We start from the raw sequence: 11,446 nt of genomic DNA on the forward strand, positions 1-11,446 counted from the left end.
TTGAATTACTGAAATAAATGAACTTTTCCACGACATTCTAATTTATTGAGATAGATAGATAGATAGATAGATAGATAGATAGATAGATAGGAGATCGAGAGATCGCCATGTGTTGGAGCGCACAGGCAACACAGCGGTGGTCTCTTATAACAACCACCAGGGAGGTCTGCGTTTGCACCCTCTTTACAGGCTGGTGCACCAGATCCTTGTGTGGTCCCAGGGAAAACTCCTCTCACTGAGAGAATCAGACATCTCAATATGGGAGCAGACATCCTGTCGAGGCAGGGGCCGAGGCCCAGGGAATGGAGACTTCACCCCGAGGTGGTGAAGCAAATTTGGAGAGTTTTTGGCCAGGCTCAGGTGGATCTGTTTGTGACTCCCACTGTCCCCTCTGGTTCTCCCTCTCGGACTGGACGCTATGGTATAGACGTGGCAGAGGCTTCGTCTGTATGCTTCGTCTGTATGCCTTTTTCCCCGATCGCTCTGCTCCCAGAAGTTCTGGAGAGAGTGTGCCGGGACGGGGTCCGTCTACTGTTAGTAGCCCCGTTCTGGCCGGTCAGAGTATGGTTCTCGGACCTGATTTCCCTTCTCGATGGCTCTCCATGGGAGATTTCCGTCAGGAGGGATCTCCTCTCACAGGCGGAGGGTACTATCTTCACCCCCGCCTGGAGAGTTCCTGCAGGCCCGAGACTCTGCAGGGTTGACCCACTCCACCTTGAAAATCTATGTGGCGGATGTTGCGGCCTACCACGCCCCTATCGATGGCCAGTCAGTGGGCAGACACCCTCTAGTTACATGTTTCCTCCATGGTACGCTGAGGCTGAGGCCTCTGGCCAGAGAAGCTTATGCTAAGTGGTGGATTAGGATGCTATTCCATAGCCTCGAGTCCTCTGATCTCCCCTCTCCTTTGGGGGTCAAGGCTCACTCCTTCTGAAGTTGGCCTTTGGGCGGGATGTCCCCGCCTACTTTGTCAGGTGCCTACCTGCATTCTGCACCACTCCTGGCTCCTTTCTCTCACCTTAGCTGTGCTCTTCCACAATAGGCAGGGATTTGTATGTCTGGCCACGTGGGCATACTCGTTTCCAAAGCGTTTTCCGACGCAGCTCGAGTTCCTGAAGGGGAACGTCTCCAGGTTATGAATGTAACCATGGTTCCCCAAGGGAACGAGACGCAGCGTCTCAGTGCCATGAACGTCTCCAGGTTATGAATGTAAACATGGTTCCCAGAGGGAACGAGATGCTGTGTCTCAGTGCCATACTTCCGGCATCCCTGTGAGCGCTTGCTTCATTCCTAGAAGCTGACGCCGGTTCCACTGCACGTGCTTTATAGCTTCCTGGTCTCCACGTCACCCACCTGTGACGTCTAGCCCTTCCATTGGACTGATTTTACATGTGATTCAGAGCGTGGTCATGCTGAAGGCGTTCCCAAATCGTTTTCCGATGCAGCGTCTTGTTCCTTCGGGGAACCATGGTTACATTCGTAACCTGGAGACGTTTTGTATTACATAATTTTTCTCATTTTTGGTACTGGTGATTATTTTCTCATCCAGGTTTTTTTAGGAAGCACTCTTATGTCTCCTTAGAGAAATGGCCCCTGCAAACAACAGCCATTAGATATTCAGCCAGTGTTTCAGAATCAGAATCAGAAGAGCTTTATTACCAAGTATGTTTACACACACAAGGAATTTGACTTGACGACAGGAGCTTCCAGTGTAGAAGAAAGTACAAACATAGTGCAGACATACATGATAGTGCAGACATACATAGGTATAACACAGTAAAAGACACATTTAGTTTGTACAACTAAATGTCTTTATGTCTCTTTGAAGCTTTCAAACCTTCAGAACTTGCAGTCTAATTTAATAACAGGATAGAATAATTTCTCAAATGGCCAGCTTCTAGTTGAAGTAGTCATATCTTTGCACTGAATGTGCTTTACCTTTGATCTCAAGGGGCAATCCAAAAATTACAAGCATGAGTTTATTCGCATCCAAAATGATCGTAGCATGAAACTGCTGATCCAGAGTTGTTTCTACATTGCAGTCATGGTTATATTCATAGTGACAGGTGAAGCAGAAGCTGATCATAGACCAGCACTCTTCATCACTGAATAGAGCTCAAATCCCAAAGCTTTACAGACTTCATTCGTTTCTGTGTGTTCGCTTCAACAAGATCACTGATCGAGCTGTAATGAGCCTCCCGTTCACCCAGATGAATTAGATTAAAGTGTTTTGGTTCTATTCTCTCCGAATTGTAATGCAGATTTTGTGTTGCTGCTGTCAACACCCCATAGCAGCAGGAAAAAAAAGAACATTAATTATTATTAAAAATATTATTGTTTAAATTAAAATAAAATGTTTACCCTATATATTGCATTTATTTAAAATGTTGTGCCACGTGAAGGTTTTTATGGGTGGTTATAATAATAATATTTTATATTATGTTATAATATATATGTTATATTTTAAAATATTTCCCTTAAAACGTTTGTTGTTGTTTTCTTTATAGGACAGCGCAACCATGCAGTTCTGTGCCAACAAATTGGACAAGAAGGACTTTTTCGGGAAATCTGATCCCTTCATGGTCTTTTACAGAAGCAACGAAGATGGCACGTAAGTGTCCTACCTTGGTTTAAAACACCACAGCTGTGTGTTAGACATAGGTACTGTGAAAGGAACATCTTCCATGATACCCAGCACCCTCACCCCTGTACTGTGAGACTGGCGAAACATTTTGCTGCTCTGTGGGGAATTTATGGGCTGAAAATGACTCTCCGTGTGCGTACAGAGGAAGAGAAAAAGGCCTTCTATCCTGGTGTTACCCAGAGTTCCCCATCAAAGCGTCTTTACTTGAGTGACCGCGGCTTCATTTTTTCAAGAGCCATGATGTAGTGTGCCCATCTTGTCTTTCAGAGCAAAAATACTCAACGGAGCAACTAAAAAATCTGTGCAGAGGCTCAGAGGAGTCAGATTGTACTTTAACAGGTTTAGGGTATTTTAATGATGCTCTTGGGCACTGATGAAGAGGCTATTTATCACATATTAAATAATCTCTTTTATTTAACAATGTTATTTTAGTATCTAGTTTGACTAAAATTTCAAATGTCTTTGGAGACCATTTATATTATTGACATGAAACTTAAGGCTTATCAATGATAAATATGTAATTTCCAAAGTCTAAAAAAAACAATGTGATGTTTATAAAAGTGTTAGCAAAGTAACACTTTGCTTACTGATGCTGTAGTCTATATGGTTTGTCAGCTTCGACCACCATGAGATAAACAGAGCAGGTGGCTGATGCCAGTCATATTCAAGTTTCCTCAGAAGTTACACAGTGCCTTCACGTCTTTGTATTTCTGTTTGTTCTCTCAACATGAAGCTTTACGATCTGCCATAAGACTGAGGTGGTGAAGAACACCCTCAACCCAGTTTGGCAGCCGTTCACCATTCCAGTCAGAGCTCTCTGTAATGGAGACTATGACAGGTAAGACACACAGACCAGCAGTGGGTTTCTTACATAACACCATTAGGTCTCTTGACTAATAATTTTTGTACGGCTATTTCTTCAACAACATGATCTTTTAATAAATGTAGTTGTTTTTATGTCCTCATTATGATAAAATTATATATAATGTGCCATTTCCAACACAACCAACAATTTTGCTACTAATATATATATATAGATTTAAAAGATAAGTGTAGTTGGTTACCAAGGAGACAGCAGAAGAAGAGCTTGAGATGAAATATGAGACATGTGACGTGTGCAACATAAGCTCTTTGGAAAAACATGACTCTACCTACGTACCTATGCTGTACAATTCACTGCAGTTTCCAGTTGAAATAAACATTAGTGGCAGTAAAACATAGAAACTATTAGCATAGTGCATGATTTGTAGACTAAAACATTTTGATGTTTGCATCACATAACTAGCTTCATATGTGTGGATTTTCTGTTGAAGTAAACTTGCTCGGTAGCTCACCTGGTACAGCACTGCACTTGCAATGTAGAGTGATCGGGTACGAGTCCCATGAGGTTTTAGTGTTTTTTGTGTGCTTTTGTCATTTTTATTAGTTTATATATATTTTTGTTTAGCTTTAATTGGTTTATTTCATGTTTATTTTTTCATCTACCAGTAATATTTATATATTTTTCAGCTTCTTTCAGTTATCTAAAATAATGTTTTAATATAGACTGCGTTTTAGTTATCAATAACATTACTGGCTTATCGTCTCATTTATTTTGTATTGTATGCCCTTGTATGCTTTTTATTTTATTTTATTATTTTTAAATTAACTTGATAAGTGCTACACATACAAGACCATAAACAAGTGTGATGTGAAGAATAGCCAGCCAGTATTTGCCTTTTAAAAAGCTTGTTCAAGAGTGTTTGCATACAAAGATCTGAACATCTGCTATAATGATGTATGTTACGATCTTTAAGGTTCCAGGGGTTGGAACGTAACATTTAGTTATTACTATTGCTGTGATGGTGGAGATTGTAGAAAGAACCAGGCACAAATAGCATTTAACCCAATTAAATGTTTTAATTTCCTCAAGCCGAAGCCAGTAAACAGTGTGTGAGCTATATACAATGCATGATTTAGAAAACAAAAGTAAGAAGAATACATTAAACTAAGGGGAAAAGAGGAACGAGGGTGGCGCCAAATCAACAAAAGAAATAAACCAAAATAGTTCCCAAAACCCTCTAACTTAACTAACCAAAGAAAAACGTAGAAAACAAACCCGAAATCTTCGGCGTATGCAACGCCACACTGTAAAAAATGACCGTGGATTTAACGGTAAAAGACTGTAAAAATGCTACAGTAAAAACCTGTTAAATGGTTAACGGTAAATTCCCCTACTATATGGAAGTGAAAAATACCGTATAATTTACAGTGAATAACTGTAAATTTACATTCCCAGAATTCCCTGCGTTACATTTCAAATTTGATGTTTTTTGTTGAAATAACTATGTTTCTTCTTGTAATGTGGTGTTTGGGTTTTGGTTCATGTTCATGTCTTTCATGTCAAGTCAAGTCACGGATTATTGTTTCTAGTCTTCGTCTGTTTGGATTATGTTTGGATGTTTGGATCACTGTAAATAAAACTGCACTTGGGTTCTCACTTCAACTCGCCTTCAGTGGATGATTCGTTACACAACTAAACTACACTGACTACAAAACAAAAGTACAAAGAAGGCGCTCAGCTCTTACCTAGTGTGTCTAACACTTGTTAGCTGCGGGCAATATGTATCTTAGGTCGCGCGATACGCTAATCTGTTCCCCATTCCCCCCAGTAAAAGAAGAGAACAGTTAACTCTTATCAACGCTCAACTCAGAATCTGGCTAGTGCAAAAAAAAAAACAAGCATTAGGTTCTCACATTCACAACGGAAGAATACAAACTCTAAACACAGGTCTCGACTCAAAACACCTGCATACACACACTGAGATCCTCAGCACGGCACGCCGAGAGACCTTTAACCAGCAGGGCGACACCGGATTGGCTGCAGAGACGACGCCCTTAACTCTGTGATACAAATCCTGAGATAGCCTGTTTCATTTATAAATATAAAAATGCTTTCAGCACATCTCTTTCTGTGTCCAGCTGTCTGCTCTGGCTCATACTGCAGAGCCCTGGCACTCCACCTAGCAGGGACTGCTGTATCTTTGACAGGCCATACACATCATGAAAGAGTGTTAACAGTGGGGAAATAAACCAGGACAGTGAATATATATATGGAACATAAATTACATGATGTTGCAGTGCCACCACAGTCTCCTGGGGAACTGTGCCGATCTGTGTGAATGAAATTCCCAAACAGGACGGCGTCAATACATCACCCATGCCATTTATGTAGACGGTAACAAATTATAGCTCCAGAGCCCATTAAAATAGATGTCAGTGTGCATCCATTCTATTCCAAGCTTCAAAAGAGTAGATACGAAACACCCTCCACACGTCTCCATGGTTTTATTCTGATCTCAATTAATTTGAGACAGTAATAAAATGAATCACAGATATTCTACTTTAGACTAAGAATAAACCTCAGGGAGGATATATACCTCATTTTATCTATGAAAACCTTAGGCTGAAGTTTTTTTTTAATTTCCAGAGGAATCAAATTTTCACTGATGTTCCACTAGCAAATGATGACTGTCAAACAGACTTAGAAAATGCAGCTCAAAATATATGAATGTTTAATCAAGAGACTACCACAGTTTTGCAATAAACGCTGGTGTTGACATTCGGTGTGGCTTTCCAATCCCACACAACGCATTTTTCATGCAACTCCCGAAGAGATGAGAAACTCGGATCAACGTTTTGGTTTGAGGTCAGTGCATGGGAATTAAAAACAGCTCTGGATTGTACCTTCAGTCTTCAATGTCTTCTGCACAGCTCCTTTCCCGCTTCCCGTCCTCGCTGTTTTCTTCTCCTCTGTTGTGAGGCTTGATAGACAGCTGCCTAGGGACTCTGCACTCTCTTACTGTCAGGGAACATGACAGTACCACTCCAGTGACAGCTTTTGCACCATTTTTTTTTCTGAAAGTGTACAAAGTAAATGGGGTCCAAAACAGTGTTGGACCCTGTATGTGTTTCACAAAAGAAACATAAGTCGTGCAGGTTTGGAACACCATGAAAGATATTAACTTCTCACAGTATGCTTTTTACATTTTTTATACATTTATAGATATCGAGGGACATATTAGCCCACTCATTTGTTTACCCCAAAGTAAACATCAAGACAACTCAGCAGAACTGAGCAAGCCAACCCCATGACATTCATTTGTGCTTTTATTCCAGAAACACTGTGCCCTCTGGGCATTGACTCAGTGTAATCATAAGAATGATTCACTTTCTCTATAAGTGACTGTAATGATTTGTGTGGGAGTTCCGGACTGTTTGCAGACAGGAAGTAAACAGAAACAGATTTTTTTTTGCCGGTCTATAGAGTTTTCTGAAATGCCTCTCAGTCAAGCTAATGAGCAAGCTTTAAGAGCCTGTGTTTCCGTCCTCATTAATATGGGCAGTAGCTAGCTTTATTTTTTCAGCAAATCTTGTTGATGTAAGCCATTGAGTGAACACCTGCCACAGGATGCATTCGCAGACCTGCGCTGCTTTTGTTTAATTGTGACTGATGACTCAATTTAGGCCTTAGCAGCAAGAGACCAATCAAAGCACAGTGAAATAAGTTCAATCCAAGTCTTGCACAAGTCTCTAAATTGATTATCCATGAAATCCCCCTAAATCAGCACAACATAATGTTCATTATTTTCTTGGAAAAGGCTGATTTTGTCATTATTATCTGTTGTACTAAAGTGTTAAATATATGGTAAATATATGCTAACTTTTAATCACTTGTAATTTTCTTTTGATCATAGACACGATCAAATGTGCTAAGATGACATTTAGTTACATCAACATTTGTGAGACTTATTCCAAAAGTTTTGAGCTTAAATGATCCTTTCTTCCATCATAATAATTTATATTATGCTGGATGTTAGAATCTTTTATAGTATTTTGTTTGAATTTAATGAAATTTTAATTATAGGATTGTTTTACTTGACTAAATTCTCAAATAACAAAAGTATTTTTTAACCATTTGAAATGATATAAAATATATTGTAGTTAATTTGCAAACGTAAGTAAACAAATTATTAAGATTGGTATTTATTTATTTATTTTCTTTCCATATATCGGATGATGCATCATCGCCCTATACATGCTAAACTCATCTCTAATTATGTTACAATTTATGTGTTATAATTTCATGTAAATTAAGCTCATTATACAGTAGATATGAAACCCACCACTGTTTTCCTGATGCAATTACCATTGCTATTCTTGTACAAAAAGCAGGTGGTAAACTGAATTTGATTAAAATACATGTTCTTGTGGGTTCTTACGTTTTCTTTGGACCATGGCAGCAGTTATTTATTAAATAATGAAGAAGAGCATTATGAGTGGTCAAACAGACACACAGTCAAGTTGATTGCACTTTAAGTGCTTTAAAGAGCCTATTCAGATATCTGGTGAGAAGATTCCTGAACATCACAGTGATGTACAGGAATTATGCCATTCAAATTACCTTCAGCTTTTGATGTTTGGCAGTGTTGACACCATTACCTAATCTGCATAATTCCTTTAGTAAATCAATTGCTAAAACAATGCAGACAGTGCATGCAAATTCCTAGTGAATTCTCCCCTCAGAGTATATTGATTTGTCAAACATACCTGAGCTTTTTCTGTTTTCCAGAACAATCAAAGTGGAAGTGTATGACTGGGACCGTGACGGCAGGTAAGCTGATGCCTGGCTTTTGATGTGAATTACAAAGGAAGAGTTGAAGTGATATTTCACTGTAGTGAATCTGTGAATCTTCCCATGTTTTAGCCACGATTTCATCGGTGAATTCACCACCAGCTACAGAGAGTTAGCCCGAGGTCAGAGCCAGTTCAACATTTATGAGGTGAGACGTCGACCACATAGAATTATTATTATTTTAATCTTTAATAATTATATCATTAGAAAGCAGACTTTCATTTTTTTTATTCAACCATAACACTCAAAATGTGTTACAAGATAAAAACTACTCAAAATGATGTAGCAAGACAAATATTCCAAGCCATATGGATGCTTTAAATTTTTCAGCTAACACATCAATCACCTATGAAAGCCACTGGTCTTCTCTCTATACTTTGAAATATGTTCATTCTCAATTTAAAACTGATTCCTCAGTCTGAGAGAGCTACAGAGAGTTAGCCAGAGGTCAGAGCCAGTTCAACATTTATGAGGTGAGACGTCGACCACATAGAATTATTATTTTAATCTTTAATAATTATATCATTAGAAAGCAGACTTTCATTTTTTTTTTATTCAGCCATAACACTCAAAATGTGTTACAAGATAAAAACTACTCAAAATGATGTAGCAAGACAAATATTCCAAGCCATATGGATGCTTTAAATTTTTCAGCTAACACATCAATCACCTATGAAAGCCACTGGTCTTCTCTCTATACTTTGAAATATGTTCATTCTCAATTTAAAACTGATTCCTCAGTCTGAGAGACTCTGAGAGACTGTGCTTTTCAGTTTCTAAATCAAGAATCTTTTTATGGATATTTCACACTCCTTCTTCAGCCACCCCCATCCACATTCAGTGTCGCAGGTATCTAAAAGTCTCTTCTTTGTTTTTCTCTGGTAATTGCATGGACGGTACAGTCATCAAAGCCCTTGGAAAGCATGCAAATGGGGATTACAATAAGAGCGTTCCCGGGATTTCAAATTATTACAGGGATTTACATCCCTTCTCCAAAGTATGGTATCTGATATCGCAAGCATTCCCAGCACTCCTACCTTCTAATGTGTTGATGCCAACACATCACCAACACATTATAAAATATCTCATGGCAGATGAAGCAGTGATTCAGGTGGCCTGTGAAAATGTTGTTGGGAGCTGTGCAATCAGGGCTGATAAAACATTCATTGTGTCGCTTTAGGAGGTAGCAGTTGAGGCTTAAACAAACGTGTCAAGTTGGTTTATTGACCTTGGAATGAGTTCTGGTGACTTCAGAACATAAGATGTTGTTTTCCCTGGAGCATTTGTAGGAAATTATGTAATTACAGTGTACTAAAGCAGTTATTCCAGTGTAATAAAACGTTTTATTACAGTACATGACCTTTTTATACACCAAAGAGTCTTTAGATTTACATCTTATAAATTTCTACTCTGTAATCTCACCTCTTAGGCTTTTGTGAAGCTGAAGGGTCGATGGGTCATGAGTCTACAGAGAACATATTCAAAAACTCTTTTCATGTCCAGATCCTTGCATCCATCTGAGCACAAAGAGTCTATTTGAGCTATTGATTACTTTGTGTTTGGAGATGAATGGAGGATGACCAGGGGTTGCTGGTCCATTCTTCTGTACTTCACCCCTTACAGCTAAGAGGTCACCTGCATGGTTCCACTTTCATTTGTGTGCTTTCCAGCATCATTATCTGTCTTATTCTTCCTCGCTCTGCCTCTCTTTCATTCTTACTTCTAGTGACAATAATCTTGACCAAATCTATCTTCCCAGCTCCATTTCATCAATAAAATGGATAGCCTGTCCAGCATTCCTTCATGTTTTCTAACAAAATATATGTGGGATATAATATATAGGAAAAAAATAATTGCTTACATTGCTTACATAGATCATAAAAAGGCAAGGAACACTATTACTGTTGCGTACACTTCAGTGCAAAACTCAAAACTTGTGCTTTGTTCATAAGTGTTGTATAACTCCCAATGTGTATTATATATCATATTATATTATATTAACTCATCATGTTCTTAATTTGGTGGCACCATTTGTTCTTAAAGGGATAGTTCACCCAAAATAAATTTTCTGTCATCATTTACTCATGTTGTTCAGAACCTGTAACTGAAAAACAAAAAAATATACAGTATATCTGTTTAGTCAATATAGTGTCTATTCAGTGGGGTACAAAACAACATTGACACTTTTTTAAAATTAGTTTGTTTGTTTTTTTTAATAGATTTTTTGGGTGAACTGTTCTTCAGTTTCTTAGTGCAAGTTTTTAGGTTGCTGCAGTTGGATTCAAAATATACAAATACTACTGATATTTTCTTCATAAAATGTTCTTCTTTATAACTGTGATACATTTTAGGACTGAGAAGTGGAGAATGCAATGTGAAATCACATTTAACTCAGAGCAAGGCTTTAATTTTCAGTGTTTCCCACATCTTCCGCAGGTGGTGGCATTTTCCAAATAAATATAATTGATTTGTTTTTGAGGCACCACCCTGTGAGAGGAAAGGCTGTTTGCTATCTGTTTAATGAATCTAAATCTCACTTCTGCACAATCTCATCTGTCTGAACTTATTTTGATTTCTGATTTGTTTTCCAATGGCTCTTAGGTGGTGAATCCAAAGAAGAAGATGAAGAAGAAGAAATATGTAAATTCAGGAACGGTGAGTGGTGGCTCAGAGATTAACTTATGAAACAAATTTCACCATTGCGAGCGTGTGTGTGCATGTGTATCAGAGCATATGCTCAAACACGCATGTATGCGCACACAGACAAAGCCTCTAATTACAGCCGTTTCATGTGTTCAATTATGTGATGGGAAAGGGAATGACATGCACAGAAGCTTTCAAATGTTTTCCCGCATTAATGAGTATCCCTTTTACACCCATGCTAATTAAAACAAGTGCTAAAAACAAGAGAGAGCTTTGCTTCGTAGCTACAGAGGAAAGCTGTTTTCCTTTGACGGGTCCTTATAAAGCATTCTGTTAAGTGCTTGTTCACGTGGCTCATTGTAATCAACAAATAGTGGAAGCTGACTTTTAAATGGAGAAAATAGCCCAACCAAGACTTGCACATTAAACTAAATATCACACCACCGTGAACATCTGTATACGTGTGTGTGTGTGTGTGTGTGTGT

The 11,446-nt window shown here is 38.6% G+C and overlaps 1 protein-coding gene across 1 annotated transcript in view; it reads left to right on the plus strand.

Annotated features, from left to right (window-relative positions):
* The window catches only part of LOC107680428 (copine-5-like), a 166,138-nt gene that overhangs the window by 126,436 nt on the left and 28,256 nt on the right, over positions 1–11,446 (plus strand). Inside the window, exons 8-12 of the mRNA XM_016476313.1 lie at positions 2,508–2,611; positions 3,378–3,482; positions 8,256–8,297; positions 8,391–8,466; positions 10,920–10,973. Coding sequence (XP_016331799.1) covers positions 2,508–2,611; positions 3,378–3,482; positions 8,256–8,297; positions 8,391–8,466; positions 10,920–10,973 — 381 coding nt within the window. The remainder of the gene's footprint in view (positions 1–2,507; positions 2,612–3,377; positions 3,483–8,255; positions 8,298–8,390; positions 8,467–10,919; positions 10,974–11,446) is intronic.

Source organism: Sinocyclocheilus anshuiensis, unplaced genomic scaffold (genome assembly GCF_001515605.1).
Source record: "Sinocyclocheilus anshuiensis isolate Anshui unplaced genomic scaffold, SAMN03320099.WGS_v1.1 scaffold792, whole genome shotgun sequence".
NCBI classification, from domain to species: domain Eukaryota; kingdom Metazoa; phylum Chordata; class Actinopteri; order Cypriniformes; family Cyprinidae; genus Sinocyclocheilus; species Sinocyclocheilus anshuiensis.